The sequence below is a fragment of the Zasmidium cellare genome (assembly GCF_010093935.1).
Source record: "Zasmidium cellare ATCC 36951 unplaced genomic scaffold M409scaffold_42, whole genome shotgun sequence".
NCBI classification, from domain to species: domain Eukaryota; kingdom Fungi; phylum Ascomycota; class Dothideomycetes; order Mycosphaerellales; family Mycosphaerellaceae; genus Zasmidium; species Zasmidium cellare.
The window spans coordinates 68875-90774 of NW_022986986.1; the positions used below are offsets into that span (position 1 = coordinate 68875).

Here is a 21900-nt window from a genome sequence, read left to right on the forward strand (position 1 = left end):
GCACACAACACAAAGAGATCGTGAATATAAACAGTGACCTGCCTTTGTTTCATTGTGTGCCATTCAAAGGACCAGACAATGACTGTGTTTCCGATAGCAAAGAGCTTCACTGATTGTTGTAGTCATCACTGGCAGATCGTTACAACTTGCTGGTGAATACATGGTGTTTGGTAGGGGTGAGACAGTTCTAGTGCCACGAGTCGCCTCTGGATGGTGATTGGCTGGAGGCTGACACGTGATGGCGCGATCTTGGACCTGCATGTCCAATTTGACTTCAGCAGCACAAAGTTGCTTCAGCGCGTCCCACACAACTCGCGGCACCGCACAGCGGCTCGAGTGCTTGTTGTGGCCGTGTCTTGTTCCATTTGCTAATGTTTTGCTTGTACATATCTTTTCTTTCACCACTGCAGGACCGCGTCTCGGCAAACCACTGCTGCTAGAGTTCGGGACCTGCAATCTGCACGACCGTTGGTAGCGGCATCTCCACCACCGCCGACTGATTGGGCGCGAGGCGCAGATTGACACCAGGTGAGACATGGCTCTGCATACACGCACATGTGTTTAGACAAGGTTATGATAGCAGCTGCTGCGCTGCACAGGAGGAGGAAGAGGGGGATCATAAGATGACCGACATCCACCGCCGAGCTCTGCTAATCCAACACTCTCAGCGTCTTCGGTCCCCTCTGCCGGCACTCATGGAGGAGTCCCCGCCACGTCCGCCGGTACCGCCCAAAGATCCAGGGTACCAATACCAATCCAGCATGGACGGCAGTCGTCCACCGACAGCCCAGAGCGGCTCCAAGAGGAAGCGAGAGGCGCAGGACGACACCTTGTACGAACTTCGCAATGGACGCCTGGAAGTGCCTGACTCCGACGGCCACACTCCTAAGAGATCACGTTCCGCTCGCGGTGTGCAGAGTGATGGCGATGTCTCCACCGACGAGACGCCGATGCAACAACGCAACCTCCGCCGCAAGAAGGGCATCCGCAACCTCTCCAACTTGAACCTGCGCCATGCTGCCTCTCTCGGCAACTTACCGCAGAGGCAAACCTCGCCAGCCCGCGAGTCCAGGTTTCAAGAAGGCAGCCTGAACGACAAGCCGAGCGAGAAACCACCGAGCGTCTTCACACGATTCGAGCGTAGCGAAAGCGGCAACCTCATCCAAGTCGACCAATTGATGGAAGACTACCACGACGGCATGCCCATGTCAGCCGACTCGGTCGCGGCCACCCTCGAATACGAGAACGCAACGCGAGACCAGCGTGTTGCCGAAATCACCGCCTCGAGGCAGAAGAAGGAGGAGGGCAGTGGAATATTTCGCTTTGGCAGATCCTTGGCTGCAACCTTCAACCCAGTATCTGTGTGGAACAAGCTGTGGGCAGAGCAGAAAGAGGAATTGAGTAGGAAAGCTCAAGAAGAGGCAGAACGCAAGGCAAGAAAGGCCGAGGCCGAAGCTAGATACGCCCAACTCAAGAGCACCGGGCAGCTTGGTCTGAAGCCCGTCGGTGTCGCCACTCCACATGATTCTGCGGTGACTTTGAATGGCGGCTCGACCTACAGAGAGCACCAGCGGAATGTATCCAACGGCTCAGTTGTTCGGACAAGCTATGATGACATTGCCAGTCAGGAGGGTAGTGAGATGCCAGACAGTGACGTGAAGCAACTCCGAAGCTCAAAATCTCGGCTGCATTTGCGAAGACCATCTTTGCAAAGCCTCAGAGGTGGTTTGAAGCGTATTGGCTCTGTCACCAATCTTGTTGGCGCCACGAACAGAGACTCTTCTTCGTCTGTCTCCCCGGCCAAGGCGGACATCGAGGGATCTGCATTGAGAAAGTCGCACTCCAAGTTCGATCTGAAGAAGCAAAACCGCTTGTCGAAGCGAGTGAGTGATCTGGAGGTGAAGCTGCAGAAAGCTCGCGGTGAGCTTGAGGAGGCTCTTGTGCAGGCGTCTCCGATGCCGCAGTTGGGAAACAAGTACCAGCGCTTCACGCCATCCAGCACTATCAGGAGGCCCAAGTTCGTGCCTGGAGCGTTACCCACTTTGCCTAGTGAGCGAGTTCTGTTCCCGGAGCAGCTAGGCTTCAGAGGCGACGAGGAGGAGCGTGTCACCCAGCGCATGCCTCGCAAAGCATTGGACCTGAGCACTGCCTTTGACGATATTGACGACGAGGACGAGGACATGGAAGACACACCACGTGAGAAGTCACATCCAGCACGTGGCGTATACGAGGCGTCGAGCAAGGCGACGTCTGATCCTTATGCCGGCGACCAACACGACGAGCCGAACATGACTTCAGAACTTACTGAGCTGACAAGTGAAGTGGAACACACCAACGGCGCTGATCCAATGACTACGGCTGGTGGTTCTGCTGAGACCACCACGGAGCCAACGCAGCATGTCGCCAACCCTGACTTGGACAAGAAACTGAAGGCTCTCAACGACAACATCAAAATCACGAAGAAGAGCAAGTCTAAGAAGCGGTCTTCAAAGTCATTCAACGACCGGACTTACAGACCAAGCGCGGGGTCTGAGGATGACGACGACATCGACGAGCAGGGAACGGCCGCGAAGAAGAAGCGCAAGTCGACTGGGAAGACCGACACCAGCCCCCAAAACAAGCGCGGCAAGCAGAAGTCACCACGTGGAAAAGCTGCTGTGAAGAAGACTCAGACGAGATTCTCGCCAGACGAGACTGAGCGTAACGACTTGCCGACTGCCACGTCCTACGACCAGAACAACGATGTTGTAATGGCTGGTGCTGAGGGCAGTGAAGATGAGCTGGCCCAGATTCCTTCAGTGCGTAGTAGCATTACGTCTGAAGACCAACTCGAGCCGGTCTACGAGGAAGAAGAGGAGATGACGACCACCACCACCACGATTCCCGTCAAGGACGTACCATCCAAGCCAACGGCCAAGGCGACGCCAGCACGCTACATGCACACTGCTACCCGCTCGCGTTCCAACTCTCCACACAAGCGCAATGGCCCTGTCAAGGCTGCGACCGAAGAGAAGATGATGATGCGTGCAGCTAATGCCGCTCAGCTGAAGCGCACGAGTCGTTCGCGCAGCCCACCACCGGTGAATGGATACAGCAAGGTCGAGATCACAAACGACGTGGTCAAGGTGGTTCCAGGCAAAGGCGACGTTCCCAACTTACCCAAGGGTGCCAACGGCAGCTTCGAGAGCCTTCCCGAAGTTGAAGTTGAGGTCGTCAGCAAGGAGAAGAGAAGCTCCAAGGACGACAACTACGAGTGGCCAGACGACGTCTTTTGAGCTGCTGTGCGGTCTCTAGATGGTCACCGGCACTCAGTACATACTGACTTTACAGGATCCGTATACTGCAACGACGCGACGGACGGAGATCACGAGAGAAGACTGTTGATGCGATTCATGCTATTACGGCCGATTGAGTTTTGGGGAACATTGTCTTGTTTCTATTTTGCGACTCCAAGGAGGCAAGCGACCAGGCGTTTTGAGGACAGGAGTACTTTCTTGAGATGCTGTCTAATATCACGGGGTTGTCTCCGTCCTCCAAGGAAGAAGGAGGGACAAGCGAGTAGTGAGCATGTTGTGCATAATGTCAATCCTGGTCCCTCTCAATCCCTGTCTTCATCTCGTCTCAATGCATCTCAGGTCCGGTGTACGTACGGCGGTTCTTGGTGTAAAAGGATGGCGAGCTGAAGTCGAGAGCTGCAAGCCAAGCACCAGCACCCCAGAGCAATACCCGTCGTGCCGTTGCGCGGTGCTTCGTCGGTGGATCCTGTGAGTGAGAGCTCTAGGATGATCAGAGTGCCAGACTCCACTGAAAGTTCCAAAGATAACATTGAGGGGGAAATGTCGATATCTGCTTCCTCTAAACACCTACGAGGCGAGATGCGTCGTTTAGTGGGAGATAAGGAGGGAGACAGATCTCGAACTCGGAAACCAGGACTATGTTCTTTGTACAGTAGTCAAGACTGAATAGTGAGAAGAATTGCTAACGATGTGTGTACACCTTGACGTGATGTCCCAAGGCTCCACCCACCCACCGAACAAGAAAGACCCCTGTGCCTGCCAGCTCTGGCCGGGCCGATGCCTTTACGAAAGGGCGCTTCCGTCTCAATCTAGGCCTCACAGCCTGGAGGCGATGGGCATAGGCATGCACATAATCAGGAGCGTTTGGCTGCGAGAGGTTGCGTAGGCGAGGGAGCCAGTTTTTTTACTCTCCCTTGTTCGTTTCAGGTGGCGGGAGTGGCGGTTGGGTGCGTGCATGAATGGCGACTGATTGACTGGGGTTTTGCGGCGGGCGGATGACTTGCATTTTTGGAGGGGAGGGTTAGATGAGGATGCGTCGTGGTGGTGGATGGGTTTTGGGTTTTGGGGGTGCTGGTGGTGGGTGGTCAGGCTTTGGTCAGGCTTGGGTGGTGATTGAGGATTTTGGGGATGCTTGACTTGGTGGTTTGGGAGAAGTAGTGGTAGATTGATGTAGCCATCTCTTGTTGGCGAGCTTCGACCTAGCACAGTAGGCAGACCAGGGACCACCTCTGGCTTTGTGGGGAAGGAAGAGGAACGTCCAAGTCGCAATCCATGGGATCGCTAGCCGACCTCGCTGGACGACACTCGCACGCCGTAGCTGGGCCATACTGTTATTCCTACTTCAGATTCCCAAGGACTTCAGGACGGATCCATACATACATTTCCAGCGCCAAGACCCAGGTACATTGTACCGCCCCGCTCATCCAAGAAGGTTGTAGCCGTGTGCTAGGTCGTCGTCTACCTTAGGTATCGACCGCTCGCCACGAGGTCATCCAGCCCACTACCACAGTCACCCACCGATTACCGTCGCCCACCGTCCGCGCAGGAATTTCCGTCTTATATACCCTATGCAGCCGTTAGAAGGATCTTGAAAAGGCACTGCTGGGTGGCTTGCGGAGTCTCCCGTCTTGCCAACTGCACTGCAAGGCCGTGAGACTCCCCGATCGCGCACCGCCCTCCCCGTCTGCCACCGCGTCGTCGACTGCGAATCGCGACAGAATCCCCCGGACCCTCGCCGACGCCTAAGCTGAGCCGCGCGGGCCCACGATGGACTCGAGGGGCACCCCCATGGGGACCGGAGCCCCGAGCTGGAACGACATGTTCAACGAGACGTCTCAGTTCGAGGACTCGATGCACGACCCGACCTTCGAGAACACCGCGTTTGATGCCTTTACCAACGTGGACGCGTACGGCGAATCCCCCATGACCTACGCCATGCGAACCCCCTCCAAGTCCGGCCCCGAAGTCTCCGCTGGCGCAGGCGCTCAAGTCTCTGCGTCTGCGGAGAGTTCGAGTCAAGATTCGTCCTCAGATACGTCGAGCAGAAGAAAGAGAAAGACGAATGAGTCCGAATCCCCAGTGTCAGATCCGGTCACGGAAGTGGGCAGGAGGAACGGCAAGGTCAAGCAAGAGGATACCAAGATGCACATGTCAGACGCACATCAGGTGAAGAGTTATGATCATTTCTCACAACCCATGCACAAACTGTCGCTGGAGCAGAGCTTGAGCCACGGGGACAGCACCATGTCTCAGTTCGACTTCGCGAGCGCAGCTTCGAGTCCTATCCAGACCGGGGAATTCAACAACGCCATGTCGCTGGATACACGCATGAACATGCCCGCGGCGGCGGGTGCTGCTCACTTTGCGAAGGCTTCTCCGGTCCAGACTATTGATCCGGGCATGTTCTCGATGAATACATCACGCGACCAGTCGCCAGCTACCACGAATATGATGTTCAACCAGGCCTCACCGAACGCCATCTTCTCGACGCCATCGTCAGATAGTCCAGACACGTTTAACAACCAAGCGTGGAATGCCCAACTGATGAATCAGAACCCTGCGTGGCCTGGTGATTTCGCGAATCAGCTTACTTCGCCCGGAGCCATGACCTTCACCCCATCTCCTGGCGCGAATGGAGGAACTCCTGGGGTTTCGAACAGAGGCACCGCACCACCTCTTGGTAAATCGCCTCTTCACATTGCCCCCATCTCAACCAAGTCCCGCGTTGAGACTCAGATCAATGTCATCATGACACTTGAGAAACCGCCTCCTGGAATAGAGCATCTTCATCTACCTCTTCATACGATTGCAAAGTCAAAGCTACTGGCGAAAGATGAATTCGAAAAGTCCAAGGTTCTGGAGCTCCATACGATGCTTGTGTGTACGTCTGCGATGCACAACTCACAGCTCAAGGAGAAGGCGCTGCAGAAAGCGGCTGCGGCGAATAATGAGGAGATTCAGCATCGAGCAGAGCTGGCTCGATCGACTGGGGATGATGAGAAGAACGATCCCAAGAATGTTGAGGAGGCTGACAGACCTGCGAATGGAGGCGAGGTCAGAATTTGCACGAATTGCATACAGCGAGAAAGAAAGCGAGCTGGGAGAAAGAAGACGAAGAGGGAGGAAGAGCAGCAGCACTGGGAAAGATTTGAGACGGAGCGTGTGGTGGTCTTCAACTCTAACGAGTATCTGCCTTTCAAGCCGCCTGAGATGCAATATCCTCCTCGTGAGGGCGCCATTCCGGTTGAAGGCGAGCAATATGTGCCTCCTGACGGCAGTCTCCAAGTGTCTGCTGCCATGCGAATTGCATGCTACTGCCGGCATCAAAGCGAGAAGGAGGGATTTCAGGTCATCTTCACACTCAAAGACCAACAAGGAGTTGTGATCGCTCAGCAAATATCCGATTCGATTCTCATTACCGACGACCACAAGACGCATCCGCAAAGCTTTTCCACCGCTGTCCCCAGCGAGAGCTTCTACCAGACAGCCCCTGGATTCCTCTCGTCGAATGGGTTGCCCATGTCACAGTCGATGGTGGATATGGCGCAGCACGCTCAACCGTTCCCTTCGTCTCGTTCGGCAGGAAATCTTCAAGCTCTGGCGTATGGAGGAGCAGCATTCAATCCTCACAGCCACGTCCATCAACTGCCTGGGTCTGGATATGCGTCTCAAACTACATCGGCTACGATGACTCCGACGAGCCTTTCCAGGCCTGGATCGCCTACCAATGCTGGACAAGCAGGTCCGAACAAGAAACGAAAGTCTGCCCAGTTCTCCCATAGAAAGGTGCCGAGTACGTTGGCCATGACTCCACGGGTAGACACGAGCCAACCGCCCTCATCCAACATGCCTTCCGCCGTGTCGATGAGCTCACAGTTCTCGCCATCAACCGCCACGTTCCCCAATCAGGTCAATCAGTCGTACATGACTATCCCTAGTAACAACGGCCCTGCACATTACTACAACAGCGGACCATCAACGCCGGCAAACGAGAACGGACCCTTCAACTTCAGTCAACCGGTGGACCTCTCACAGATGCGCACGAACCAGGCGTACTTCTCCCATCCGTCGTCTGCAGTACCTAGCCGGGCTGCGTCACCTGTGCAGCAGCAAAGCAGAGCTAACATGGCGGCATATGCTCGTCAACAACAGCCTCAGCAGCCCATACAGACCCCAACGAACTCGATATCTGGTAGACCACAGCAACAGATGTATGGAGGTCATACCATGCCTGGATCTGGCGGTCACGAATCACACGGCCCGTATCCGTGTATCACGAGGATTACACCCAGGGAGGGACCTGCTTCGGGTGGTACTGAGGTTGCCATCTTCGGGGAGAACTTCGTCATGGGCATGTCAGTCCAGTTTGGCGACTATCCCAATCTTGCCAACACTACATTTGTCAATCCGAACGCACTCATTGCCATTGCCCCTTCTGGTCGGCCAGGGCCGGTAAGCCTTACGTTGGTACCACCTCCTGGGCAGACTCGATGGCCGAAGCCGGCTAGTCCTACGATTTACCGATACACGACCACGTCAGACCAAGAAGAGATGATGATGGCAGCGCTGAAGTTCTTGAGTGAACAACATCTGGGTAGTGTTGATCACTGGCAGACTCTTGCTCAGAAGAGCGCTGCCAGCTTTGTGCAGTCTAGAATGAACCCCGCTGGACTTCATCAAGGGTATCCTGCTTCGCATCGAATGGCGAGCAATATGGATAACGAGGAGACGATTCTGAAGGAGCTCGAGATGATGGAGGCTAATGGGGAGTCTTGTCAGCCTGGATTTGCCGCCAACATGTTGTCTCTTGCCTGCTCGTCTGGAATGCATCGAGTGGTGTCAGCACTGCTTGGTTGTGGTGCTAGTGTCGAGGAGAGAGATCACGCTGGCTTTACTCCCCTTATGCATGCAGCGCTGCATGGTCAAGTCGAAATCTTTCAGCTGCTTCTCACGAGAGGTGCTGATGCGAGTGTCAGGAACTTGAAGGGTTACACTGCAATCGACCTGGCTCCGTCCGAGGTTCGGAATGAATTGATATGCGTACTTGAGAGCACTCAACGACGTCGACACTCACGGCCTTCATTGCAGACACGCTTGAGCTATGGCTCAACCGCATCATCGAGAGCGTCTTGGGACATCGCCAGCGCCTCGTTCTACGAGTCTGAGGTGGAAGGCAGCGAACAAGATCCATCTCAGCCGACCTCGCGACGCCCAAGTACCAGGTCCTTCATCGAGGAGGACATACCTCCATCAATCGACGATACAGCACCACTCTTCCCGTACGCCGCAATGGCCGCATGGCGAGACGCACTCGCGGCGCAGATCCACCACTTCCAAGAGACGCTGCACTGGAACATGCCACACTTCCAGCTCCCTCCTCTCCCGAACTTGACCGACTGTAGAAGGCTCAGCTCTTTGGTTCCCGGCAAGTCGGCACCTTCTGCCACGGAACGCCCACACCAACCACCTCTTGCTTCACAGCATCAGCAGCTCCCGCTGACTCGTCATCACTTCTGGGACTTCTTCTCAGCCTCGAGTGAAAGTCCAGCTTCGGCACCGACAGAGAGCAGCGCGCCGCCGGCATACTACGATATTTTCCCGGATCGGAAGCCGACGCAAGAAAGCCAGGATGATGGTATGAAGTCCGCGGTGGTGGACGCTATTGCGGATGAGAAGTGCGCGGCAATGTTCGATGGAGAAGAGGCGAGCTACTATTCAGCTAATCACGCCCCGAACAAGACCGACGGGGCGGTCATGCCGTCGTGGCTTTGGGTGAGTCTCGTGCGCGCGTTTACCAACAACCAGGGTGACCTCACCAGCTGACGATGACATGCAGATGCCGGTATTCGCCATCCTCGCCTCCGTCGCTATGCAACACGTTCTGCCGGTTCTCTCGGCGCGGGTCATGACGAGCGAAACATCATCTACGGCACCACCAACGGCGTCGATGGTTGCTTGAACGGCAAACCGCGTCCCTAAGGGCGGAAGGCAAGCTGTTGAAGCAATATACATGTCCCCAGCCAAATTCACGACGACGATGACGAATACTTATATCCTTTATAATCAAAAACTGTGGATGATTGGGAGGAAGGGAGGCTTGTTCACATTTTTCTTCACCTTTGGCGTTTTCTACCGAATAAAAAGTCGGGTATATTGCGCAAGGTGTTTCTACTGGGTGTTGTTGTGGTTTGTGTTTATACCCATATGAATGGAATGGATGCCTTGGTGAATGGGATGGGGCTGGGTTTGGGTTGGGTACATCGTTATAATCTTGCGAGCGTCACTTTTGGGGGAGGCTGCATCCAGCGTCAGCGTCACCGTCGGCGGGGACTGGGATGGGGATATCGGGTGGTCTTTGTATTGCTTTCTTGTCTGAGTCGGAGGGTCAAATTAGTCTATGTGTGCAGAAGATGAAGATGAAACTGTGATGTGGATATTATGGAGATGGATATGGATATAGCTTGTTGTTGATGGACACGGATAGTATGTGATGATACTTTCTTCTTTTTCTCTGAGATAAGAAACTTGTAGGGTGTGTAGGGTGTGCGTAGTGGAAGGGGGTTTGAAAAAGGGGTTGTGATGATTGACCATCGAGCTCGTTCAAATGATACCTCGAGAGTGAGGTATGCTGGGCATTCAATGCTTGCCGGTATGCATTTGGGACTTTGTGAGTTGGGTGTGATGTGCATAGGTGAGGATTCTGTGTGGTATTTACTTGGGGCGACCGTTCGTGTTGTGATCGTTCCATGTATTCTCTCCCAATTATAGAAGTAGAAAGTCGACATGATTGTCATGATCAGCTCATAGAAGATACGACTCCCAGTCGAAATCAGAGGGAGGAAGAGATGTAACGGCAGAAAGAACAAGAGAAAGAGAAGAAAGTGACTTTCTGTGCACCTACGTCTTCGTTTTGTCCAACCTTTGATGCCCAATGTGCTTCCAAGACGTAAAGCACGCTCCCGTTTTCAGAAGGAGGTGCATTCGGGGCTTGCTTGATGAGAACTTCATCAACCGTACGTATGACAAGCGCAAGGTCCGTCTCATGGGAAACTGTCATGGGGAAGGTATTTCCTCGAGAAATGAGTCGTGCCAGCACATAGCCCTTTTGTGATGAGGGGGAAGTGTGTTCTCTTTTGTGAGAATTGTGTTTTGCCATCGAAAGATGATGAGATGCATGCATGCCTCTTCGTATGGATATGTCCGGCTTTCTTTCATCAGATCGAAAAGGTCCGCCTGCATGTGCTTCTTTCTGACAAAGGCATGCAAGAATACGAGGACCATGCCGTTTGGATATGTAGAGTCGGTCAGTTCTGCGACAAGCCACAGTCATTCACTCGACACACCTTGCTGGTTAGAATGGCTGGATGTGAAAGGAGTTTTCGTTGGCTAGGATGGCATCTTTTGCGCTGGAGACGACACCTACTTGCGGCGGCGGTAAGAAGGTCGTTTTCTTTGTTCGAGGGCTCGCTTTTCCTGCCGATGCACCGTTGCTGCGTTTTGTGCGTAGTACGGTGGCGTCAGCGCTTCCCGCTGCGGTGTAACGAAGACGAAGGAGCAATAAGCGATCGTTCGATCACTGGGTGGGATATCGAAGTTTACTGTGTTGTAATAAGGCAGCAGGAGGAGGACCATACTAATAAAAGGTAGATTATAGCCCTTTCGTAGATGTGGAGTTGTGACTTTCAACATTCATCGTCACCCGCTGTTCGAATGACAGAAAGGGTGGAACTGCAGGTGACCCTTTTCTGCTGTTTGAGCAGTTTCTAGCGCAGCCGCTGTCGGGTGACCAGGAGGACGGGATACGACGGGCTTGCAGCATGTTTCCCGGACTTCATCATCATGGGCAGTCGTTCGTCCTGCATCCACACTCGCTCACCGCGCAGGTGTGTAGTGATGATGAAACGGGGTGGCGAGAGGACAGGCTCTCAGTCGCGCCGAGTGGTGACATGGCGGGAATGGTGGACAGGCAGGCCTGCTGCGTGGTGGATCGCAGTAATGCAGCGAAGCGGTTTTTGACAGCTCCAGGTCCAAGGCTTGCAAACACAGCAATCCGTGGGCGGATGGTGCCGTGAGGCGTTTCGTTGGCTGTCGCCGTTCGAGTCGCACGCGTCGGAGGCGCAGACGCGTACCATGGAAGGGTGTTTGCCACATGGATGTCAGAGTGAGGAGATAGGTCACGTTTTCTATATGAATCCGTAGGCACCGCCGTTGGGAGCGACAGGCAGGCAGGTCTTAGTCAAAGACGCTCGCGGGTGAGTTGATTGATTGTTGACCGAAGCGAATGCCGCATTACTCGAGAGTGCAAGTCAGGGATGGCGAGAGTGAATCGTGTAACATGGCAGGGGCCTGGCAAGGACAGGGGCGGAGGTGCATTCGGGGTCGCTGGCGGTTGCATACTTGTGCAAGAGGGCGCATGGGTGCCAGCACAAACAATGGGTGGGTGTGGTGGGAGGTGGAGCGGAGTGTGATGAGGTAGTGTTGGAAATGGGTCGCGCCTTGCCTAGTTGGTGTTTAAATCGCCGAATGGTTGAATGGTCGATCGGAGGTGTTGCCTTGATAGCAAATATTGGTTCAAGCTGGGCTGGTGGTGCGTCCGACCGGCTGGATCCGCGAAACGACGGTATGGATGCCCGCCTGGGGTCGGCGGCGCTGTCTGCGGGCAGCATTGGCAGGGGCGTCCATTGGCATCAGGTTGCCGTCGCCGGAGCAAGCGAGAGATGTCCGACGTAGCCGCAGCGCAGCACGACGTGCTGTGAGGGGAAGAAGGCGTGGGGGCAGGAGGTGTGTCGACGGTAGAGATGCGAGCGCACGCGAATGTCTCAGATGCAGGAGAGGCGTTGGAGATTGGGCGGGCCAGGCCGCGCTTGAATTTAATGGACGGCAGCGTGGTGGTGGGCCATCGTCCCGGGCTCGTGGTGCGGTTCAGGTCATGGGATGCCCGACCTGCCATCCGCCCTCGCAGCATAGCAGGCGTTTCAAGGGCGAATTCCACGACGCAATACTCGCTGCCGCCGCGGTGGAGGGCGATAGAGTGTCAGGATCGCGTCCCAAGTGAGGTCAGCTGGAATTGAGGGCTGGCCTTGGCGGATGGGTGGTCCACGGATGTCGGCTCGAGGCGTCGCTGGCACAGCGAATTGCGCGAGACTGGCACGCGTTACGCTGAAGCTTGACGGCAGCTCTCGTGGGGGCAGAGTTTGCGCGGCGCCGTCCATCAGATTTGCTGCGTGCGTGCCTGCGTGTGGACGCTGCCCGGCGGAGGTGCAGTGAGCGGCAGCGCCAACGCCCGAATGGATCGCGCAGGCGAGGCGGGAGGAGCCAGGTGTGGGGCATTGATGAGCAAGGATAGCCTGCCGAGAGGGCGCTAGATCCTGGCCGAGCCTAGTGCGAACTCACGCCCAAGCGTCCCGTCGTCGCTCTTTGGCTTTGGTGGGAGTCCGCCCGTGCTGGCGCTGGTGCTGGCTGGTGCTGCATCTCTTCTCCTCCTCCACCAGGCTTCCTTCGTCGCTTCCACCTCCCACCGCGTCGTCGACAACAACACACTGGGCGGCACTCGCGTCGCTATTGCTGTTGGACAAAGCAGCACATACGAACCGCCGCAGCGAATTGCCCGAGCAGATCTCGCTCTTCCGTCCGCCTGGGCCGACCACAGACAGCTGCATTCCGACGACCAGACCAGACCTGGCCTGACCTGACCTGACTGACCCGAGTCGACCGCATCGCCCTCTGCTGCAGCTACTCCTCCATTCTCTGCCCGGTGTCACCGCCGCCACTACCGCCTGCACACGCACGCAGACAGTCTCCGAGCGCCTCTGCTGCTGCCACTCGCGCCTGCGACAATCCGCTGCTCGTCGCTGCTGAGCCTCCCCTTGCATCGCCGCGCTTCCGGGGTCGCAATCCACGTTCCCAGATCTACGGCTCACCTCCAACACGCCGGAACGGATTCACCTTCGATTCCCAACCCAATCTCTTGCCTTCTTAGCACCAACACTGCCGCGACCTTGTTGCTGCCCGCCTGTTAGCTAGCTAACCTCGCCCAGCGCGAGCACCCTCACCACCGCCACGGTACCACCCATTGACTCTCCCATCCCCGCCTTCCATCATGGACCGCATGGCCCGCCTGGAGCACCGCTCTACGGACATTCTCGGAGCACCGTCGATGGCCGCATCATCACCTACACCATGACCGTGCTGCAGCAGCCGCAACGTGCACGCGCTTGTGGCCAAGGTGCGAAATGTAAGTGATTCCCTGAATTGAAGAAATCATGGCCATGGCTCATGCGTTTCCCACAGCATCGGCAGACCGCCGCCCAGTGGATCCGCCTCCAATCGTCGAACTCAAGATCTTCCAAGGTGAGAAAGCCGAGGAGGACATTACGTTTACCATGCACGGCAATTACTTTCTCTTCGCAACGCTGGAATCAGCCCGCTCAATGGCCCACGGTCGTGTTCCCCAGGAAAGGCAAACTCCTCCAGTTCTGACCGGCACTCCTGTGGCCGGCATGGTGTATTTGGATCGCCCTTCACCTGCTGGCTACTTCATTTTCCCGGATCTTTCTGTGAGACATGAAGGTCGATATCGCCTCAGCTTCAGCCTGTTCGAGGAGCTGAAACAGCCCAAGGACCACGACAAGACTGAGGATGTCGGCCAGCCCAATGCCGCAGATGACAGCTCCCACGTGACCCACCGTTTGGAAGTGAAATCGGAGCCATTCCATGTCTACAGTGCGAAGAAGTTCCCAGGCTTGAGTGAGAGCACCTCGTTGAGCCGTATGGTTGCCGAGCAGGGTTGTCGTGTTCGTATCCGACGTGATGTGCGCATGAGGAGACGTGACCACAAGTCCGATGGCAAAGACTGGGATGACTATGAAGAAGAAACTGCTGCAGCTCGCGCCAGAGCGTCCAACACTCCGGATCCTAACGTGTACCCCGTCATGCAGACATCACATGGATTTATGGAGCCAGTCCCTCGTCCACGGTCAGCCAGCAATGCCAGCCACCACTCTGCCGGGACCTCGATTTCACGCCGTCCTTCGCTGCAAGAGATGGGCCAGGCTTTCAACCCACCATCCTCGCACTACGGAACCGCACCGCACACGCCGCAGAATGGATATGCCCAGACCTCGTACGGACCTTCGCCAGGCCAGCAATACCAGCAGAACCAATACACTCAACCTCAGGCACCCATGCAACCGCCACCGCCGCAGTATCAACACCAGAGCTACGCGGCTCCACCACCAGTGCAACCGCCGGCACAGCAGAACTACTACAGCAACTATCAACCAGCTCCTGCTCCTGCTGCGAACCATCGGTACAGCGCACCCAACGGCAGCTATGAGCCGGTTTCGCAGGCACCGCGTCAAAGCATCGACTACTCGAACACGGATTACCGTCGGCATTCCACTCAGGACACGCCTCCTCCCGTTGCTGCTCCTCAAGTTGGCTACGCTCAGCACGCTCCCCACACGTACCAACCACCCACTTACCCGCAACCACCGTCGCAGCCACCATCGCAACACTCACAGCACTCGTACTCATCCATGCAACCGTACGCCAACCGCCCTGCGCCCCCGGAACCTGTCCATCCCCCAGCACAAACTACCGGCTCCACTCCATCTCAGTCCGGTACACGCTGGGATCTTCCGCCACTCAACACCACCCTGGGAATCGGCGACAAGATCGAAGCCTCTTCACCAAGTTCGACGGGTCCACAGAACTCCTACTATGGCAACGCGCAAACACCTTACGATACGCACAAGCGTAGCTATGGCAACGTGTTTAGTGATAGACACCAGAACGGCCCACTGAGACAAGGCGCACGACCAAACACATACGGCCATGCAGAGAGCATCACATCAATCCCATCCCTATCTGCTGCTGACGACGATGACAACACTGGCGGCGAGCTAGACCCCAGCAGCATGGGCATGCAATACCGACGTGCCGATGGCAGAGAAATCCAGCGTGCTCTTCCAGGGCACAACGCATGATGCGGAGGCAAAGTCATGCAATCCAGCTTCTTGTGACATAAGTTTCAGCACACGAAAATTCATGGGCGGTAACAGGACGGTGAACGACTGATTGAATGTACGGCGCTGTTGGCGTGTGATGAAGCGTTTTCGCGTGGCGCAAAAGTCTCTTTTGTCAGGGTCAGGGTTTGGAGTCCTTTCTGGTCGCAATATCTCATATGGGCTGGTGGATTTAAGCCTAATCTACTTGTATTTCCTTGCGTGTTTTGAAGGAGGGGGACGAAGAGGCGGAAAGGGGCTCGAAGACGAAATGAGAGGAAATGAAAAAAAGAGGAGGAAGACATCATCACTATCCACCCTCCTACGCTGTTCGGCATTTTCTTATGACCTTTACGATATGCTTCAGACACAACCGACCAACAACATGTACCGAGGACCCGAATGTTGAGACAACTTGGCAGGGCAGAGGGACTTGTACGTAAGCCATGGACCGAAGAAAGCTGAGCAAGAAAGAGCGAAAGCTGCCAGGTCCGGTATCTATAAGTTTTTAAGATGACGAAATTCATACGTTTGGCGAAAAGCAAAGCAAAACTGTCCCGACTCCAAAGATGGTGGTGTAGTCTTCGAAGGATCATGTGAAGAGGGTCCACCAGCACTTGAAAGCTCAAACCTATTCGAGGCAATGCGTCATTGGCGCGCTGTGGTAAACCGGTTTACGGCAGGGCATCGACGATTGGCGTACTTCTTACAACCCACACACTCCTGGGGAGACGACGCCTGTTGGCTTGGGAGGTAGGTGCATGTGGGCATGTGATGGGTGATGCTCGTGGCTGGATCTGGATCTGGCAGATCGAGGGGTTGTGGCTATGCCGTCATTGGGAAGGGAGAGGAGAGTGAGAGGTGTGTGGCTGCGTAGTTTGTAGGTATATATATGTAGGTGTTTGTGTTACCCATTATCGACGAGTTGTGAGTAGATCCACTTGATTTAACCAAGTTTGAAAGAAGATACAACGAAACAGCAATCATGCCTCCCAAGAAAGATCAGTTCGTCACTCCCCCTTAACCACCTCACTCCCACCAGCTCGTCCCCTTCGAACCCAACCTCATGCTAATGACCTTTTTCTTCGAAAAGTGAGGAGACGACCGAATCCGCCGCCCAGCTCAAAAACGACATCCCCAACTATGGCATGAAGGAGAATAAGAAAGAGGGTCATGTGGGGAATAAGAATTCGGGGGTTGGGGGGACTGAGTATGTCCTGACTTTTTCTTCTCTTTTGCATACTCGACCGACCGATCGGGTTGGGTTGAGTAGAGTGGTGACTATAAGTGGTGTCTGTGCTAACGTATTCTGTTCTGATGTATAGTAAAGAAGGCGGTCTAAGCACTGCTGATACGGTCGCTGATGGGGGACCGGATGATCAGGAGGAGGATGGGGAGTTTAAGCCTTGAAAGCTGCCCGCCGTTGAGGGGAGCCTGGAATGGGATGTGTAGGGATATGTACGGGATAGGGATTGGGATATGTATTCACGAAACAAATTCTATGAGCAAGCACTTCACTTGAGTGAGTTTCTGGTACGTCAGGGCGGATAGGAAGCGCTGGATGTGGAAGCCGGCATTTTGGTGTGATGTTTGGAGGTGAGGAGGGTTTTTCTTGGGGTGTATCCCCGGGATGAGATGGATGGCTGTGCTGTCGAAGGGGTTATTGGGGGATTTGAGGGGACGGGGATAGGTGGGAGAAATGACCCCGATGAGTGTTCTCACTTGGATGTAAGCTGTTGTCCTGATACGGCTGCGAAGCGCTGCAGAGCGTAGCCGGTGAAAGCCCTCATATTATCGTGTTGTTCAGAGGTGGGGATAGTTCTCTCGACAAGTATCCCCAGGATGATATGTCTGTCCATGCTGCTGAGAGGGCTACCGAGAGAGTTGAGATGATGGAGATATCTGGGAGAAGTGAACGCGAGGAGAAGCCTCACTTGAGTGACTTCTGTGGACCTGGAGAGGCTGCTGAGCGTAGGAGGTGAATGCCCCTATCTTGTTGAGTAAACTACAGGTCAGGATGGTTCTCTTAACCACTATTCCCAGAATATCGTATCTGTCCACGCCATCGATCAAGGTATTGAAAGAATAGAGACAGCGGAGAAAGTGGAGAGAAGTAACAATCAAAAACAAAAAACTTTTGGTGGTGTCTATTCACTCATTCATGCGCCCACTTGGGGCGGTGCTGCTCGTACAGCCGCCGGATCATCTGCAGCCTCTGCCGCCAAGAAGAGGGATACTCCCCCTCACCCCCCGCCTCCCACATCTTCGAGAAGACGCACGCGTTCAGCGCCAGGTTGCGCACGTACCCACCCAGGCAGGCGCCCGACACCACCTTCACCTCACCCGCCGACGAGAGGTTGGGGTAGCCGGCCCGGGTGAGCACGTGCACATTGTAGAAGCGCGCCTTCTTGTCCTTGGCGGCGGTGATCTCGCGCGCCTGCACAAAGGACGTGCGCTCCGAGGGGGAGATGACCACGTAGACGCGGTTGAAGGCCGACGGGAAGGTGTCGAAGCGGAAGGGGCGACCGGAGTTGTTGAAGACTATGTTCACATAGTCGTTGCCGATGTGGCGCTTCTTGTTGATGACGGTCTGCTTGTCGTCGTGGGCGTCGCTGGGCATGAGCGTGGTGACGTGGTACACCAGCTCCGTCACCTCGTTGTTCCAGACGATCGTGTAGGCGCCGTCGTTGTCGTCTGCGCGGTCCAGCCCTTGCGTGTTGAATGTGGCTCCTTTGAGCCGCCGTACCGAGCCCATGTCCTCGAGGAACTCTCTGTAGTCTGGAGAGCCTGACTGGTTCAGCAAAATCTCGTCTTCGCTCGTCTGCTCCTCCCCGACGTAGATGATGCCCGCCTTGTGGGTGTCGAGGGCTGGCGTGAAGTCGAAGTAGTGGATCGCGCGGGCTACAGATGCGTCTTCTTCTGGCAGGCTGAGGATTTCAATGGAGCCCAGAGCAGACGATGGGCGAGGGATGGCCACTTTGCCGTATGTGCGGCCGGTAATGTCATCTGGGAAGACGGTGATGTAGTCTTGCAGGTCGCTCTCCACCGTGACAGATGCTGTGCGGTCTTCAATGCCTGCAGCGAGAGCACTGTCATGTCTGCGGTGCGTGGAGATGGTGCGTTGAGCCGTGCCTGAAGGTCGGCGGATGGTGACAATGGTCTTGCCAGTTCGGAGGGAGGTTTCGGTGGTGATGAGAAGTAGCCCCGTCATGCGGTGGCGTGTGATGATTCGGCCGTCGCTTTCGTCAAAAACTTTTTCGGAAGGTGCTGTGATTCCCTCCTCTGCATCTACACGGTCCATCAAATCAATCGTGACCAGTCCTTGGTCTTCAATGTGCTCTTTTCCGTCAATGTCGGTGTATCTCAAACAGCTGGTGATGTACTCTTTCAACCCATGCCGATCGTCTCGCTTGAGTGCCATGTACCAGAACGTTATGACATGGTGTGTCAGGGCGTAGACGTATGGTGCCATGTCTTCACTGGAGCTGCTGCTTCTACCTGCACTCTGCTCGCTGGTTGGTGTACGCTTTCGTTCGAGTGCAGTACTACTGCGAATGGACGAAAGATAGCTGTGACATACGCCAAAGATTCGCTTGAAGTCGTCTCGGCGAAGCCGGTTCTGCAGGTTTGAGAATCGAGATAAACTGGCGAGGAATTCCAAAACGTAAAGGGCAAGATTTCTCTGCGTGACCATTCGCGTCATCTTGCTGATGATCACTTCCATGTAGCCGGCCATCAGCTCTGGCAATTCGAAGCAGCATATCGAAAGTGCGTGCACACAGTGAATGCTGACTGTGTGTTCTCGCGAGCCTGCGACGTTGATGATGGTGACGATCGCGGTCTTGACGGTCTGGCGTGAGAGCTGGCTATGGTAGCTGATCATCGCCGTCAAAATTTGGAGAAGTTTCTCAATCACATAGGATTTGCCAAGTCCGGTCTCCTTTGGTGGCTCGATAAAGTCTTCTTGCTTCAGAGTATCGCAAAGGTAGTGGCAGAGGATGGAGATGTGCGAGTATCTCTCGCGCCAGAGAGCATGATTTCGTATTTGATCTGCCAGGAGTACGAGATGTGCGTTGTAGACGTCCCAGCGCATGCATTTGCCGATGATCGTATCCCGAATAACGTCTACCCAGGAATCGAAAGACAGGGACGTCAGACCGTAAAGGCTGGACGAGTTGCTCGAGTTACTCTCTCGTATGGGCTTTGTAAGGTGTGAGTCTTGTGTCGCGATCGGCTCAAGGTATCCTTCGCCGGCCTCGTCTGCGCGGATTCTCAGAAGCAGCTGTGTCGCCTCCAAGTTGTACTCCGCTATCTCGCAGAGTATCGGAAAGAGCCAGTTTCTCTGTGCTTCCCACTTCTCCTTTTGCGTCTTGTACATGAATATCTTGACAATCCCCTTGGCGAGGATGTCGATGACTGGCTGTGCAGTTCCTGGATCGAGAATGAGAGTTCGTAGTGTAAAGACAAAGTCTCGTCTTGATACGAAGTTTTCCGTCTGAAAGAAGGCAGACACACTGGTGTCGATGAAGGCATCCAGCTCTTTGAGGTAGAATGTGGAGTCGCAAAGTTTTCCTAGTACGCTGCGAAAACCTGTCGTCCATACAGTGTCCTCTTGCAAGATAAGTGCGCGTTGCCATGGTACCAAAAGCTGGGAGGATAATTCTTCTGGTAGTGGTCTCCTCGCCTCGACGAACAGTTCTGCCAGTCGCGGTTGGTGACGTGCTTCAAACTTGGACACGCTTTTCTGGAGGCCGTTGAAGAGTCGATCAAGTGCAGCTCTGTCTCCTGTCCCCTGAATGCAACGTTCAAGTAGATCTATCCATTGGTCCCAGCTACCGTCTACCTCGATCTCAGCGGTTATGGAGTCGCTTTGCAGCATGCTTGCCAGCATGATAGTGACTTGTTCAGAGAGTATGTGGTTTGTCTCGACGGCGACGGCTTTGCGCATGCCGTGAAGGAGCTGCGTTGGGTGCATGGTCGGTTGATGCATGCTGGGCTGCTGGTTCGCGTCCTCGTCCTCGTCTTTGGAGAGCAGCTTGTCCGTCGTTATCATGAGAGCACCGACACAGGCTGCGAGCTTGAACTTTGAGCGGAGGAGGTCGTCGTCCGTGATGGTGTCTAGCAGGGCACCGCCGAACTGTCCGCCGAGGTGAGACTCTAATATGTGGAGGGCAACGGACCAGGCATATTGGGTGAGACGTCTGTGTCGGTTGGAGCGGGTGCCTTGATAATAGCAGTAGGAGATGAAGCTGACTGCCGGAGGAAGTGTTGGCAGCACCGAGTAGGTTCCGATGGTATCGATCAGGTTCAGGGCCGCGTACAGGTCGGCGGTGGAGGAGGAGCGGCTGGCTATGCCGAGTGCCGTCTGCAGCAGGGTGGTCAATCCGGTAGGTGTGAACCACTTGGCATGGAACTGGATCGTTGTCGCTGCCTCCTGAAGGAGAGAGGAAAGAGCAGGTTGCGTTGACGTTGACAGCGGACTCTGCGCGGCGAGGAGCCTGGACGGGTCGGCGAGGGTAATCTCTCTGGTCAAGCGCTCGCAGATGAAGGGCTCGTAGGGAGCGATGTCTCTGCTGGAGACAGTCTCCATGATGGAGGACGGGTTGGCAACGATGTGGACAGAAGCGTGTTTGGGGAACAAAGTTGCACTGTGATGGATGTCAGAGCGGTGGTTGGCTTTGGAAGCGTGGAAGCAATCGAATTTCTTCAACGAGTGTCCTGAAAGACTATCGAATTTACTGCCACCTCAAAAGCCGCGCCAGACATGGAGGGCCATCAGGAGACGCAACCCGACAACACCGCACCCATCCTCGCCGTGCAACGATTTTGTGCACCCGTCCTCCAAGTTCAACAAATGCACGCCATCGATCATCCACGGCCGCCCTTTTCTAATAAAAAGGTGCCTGGTCCCAAGACCAAGGCTCATGCGAAAGCTACAGTCACGCACGCACGTCAAGGGCAGCATGGGTGACGTGCAGTCTGGGGTAGTTCTAACGAAGAGCAGCACAACGTACCTGCTGGACGGCGCCGTCGAGGGCGCATTGCTGCTGAGGCTGGACAACGGCCGCCATGGTGGTGTGCCTGGCCCATCGTGCTCCATGGACAGCCCTTCGGGAAGGGTTCGATGTGAGGGGTGTGCGCGGGCGCTGGGGGCATTATCGAGGGCGGCGGATTTTTGACGAGGAGCCTGCGGATGATGGGGTTTTCATGGCGAAGCCGCGCCTGACGAGGACAAATGGTCATCCATCCCACGTCTGCTCTGCCCGTCCTCGTTTTGCACAGAGCCTGCTGTCTCAGCCGTCGTTGCTGCTCCGCATACTGGCGGGATAAGCAGCACCAGCAACGCTATCGTCGGAGGCAAAAGCAGGAACGAGCAGTCTCTGCCGTCAGAGCACGCACGCACACGCAGGCGCCCGGGCGGCAGGATCGACCGCCGCGCTCGGCTGCGCTCTGGGCTCCACGGTTCCTGCTGGGGCCGCTGCTGGACCTCATGTGGGTCTGCCCTGAGACTTTGCCTTCTCACCACATCCCAGCGACGAGCCTTGTGAGGGACGGAGTGAGGACAGCACAAGCTCAGAGTGAAGCAGGAGCCCGCGACA

General features: G+C 55.4%; 4 protein-coding genes across 4 annotated transcripts; 3 read left to right on the top strand and 1 right to left on the bottom strand.

Annotated features, from left to right (window-relative positions):
* Positions 1-695: 695 nt before the first annotated feature.
* M409DRAFT_28266 (uncharacterized protein) lies at positions 696-3275 on the top strand (the record flags this gene model as incomplete). Its single annotated transcript, XM_033808954.1, has 1 exon — positions 696-3275. The coding sequence occupies one exon, from the start codon at positions 696-698 to the stop codon at positions 3273-3275; it is 2580 nt and encodes an 859-aa protein (XP_033662116.1).
* Positions 3276-5063: 1788 nt separating this feature from the next.
* M409DRAFT_69854 (uncharacterized protein) lies at positions 5064-9119 on the top strand (the record flags this gene model as incomplete). The annotated part of the gene is made up of 2 exons (XM_033818469.1): positions 5064-8462; positions 8493-9119. 2 exons carry the CDS (start codon positions 5064-5066, stop codon positions 9117-9119), a joined length of 4026 nt encoding a protein of 1341 aa, XP_033662117.1.
* A 4356-nt stretch (positions 9120-13475) lies between these two features.
* On the top strand, positions 13476-15283 carry M409DRAFT_69855 (uncharacterized protein; the record flags this gene model as incomplete). Its single annotated transcript, XM_033818470.1, has 2 exons — positions 13476-13530; positions 13587-15283. The coding sequence occupies 2 exons, from the start codon at positions 13476-13478 to the stop codon at positions 15281-15283; spliced, it is 1752 nt and encodes a 583-aa protein (XP_033662118.1).
* A 2173-nt stretch (positions 15284-17456) lies between these two features.
* On the bottom strand, positions 17457-20891 carry M409DRAFT_28269 (uncharacterized protein; the record flags this gene model as incomplete). Its single annotated transcript, XM_033808955.1, has 1 exon — positions 17457-20891. The coding sequence occupies one exon, from the start codon at positions 20889-20891 to the stop codon at positions 17457-17459; it is 3435 nt and encodes a 1144-aa protein (XP_033662119.1).
* Between the last annotated feature and the right edge of the window lie 1009 nt (positions 20892-21900).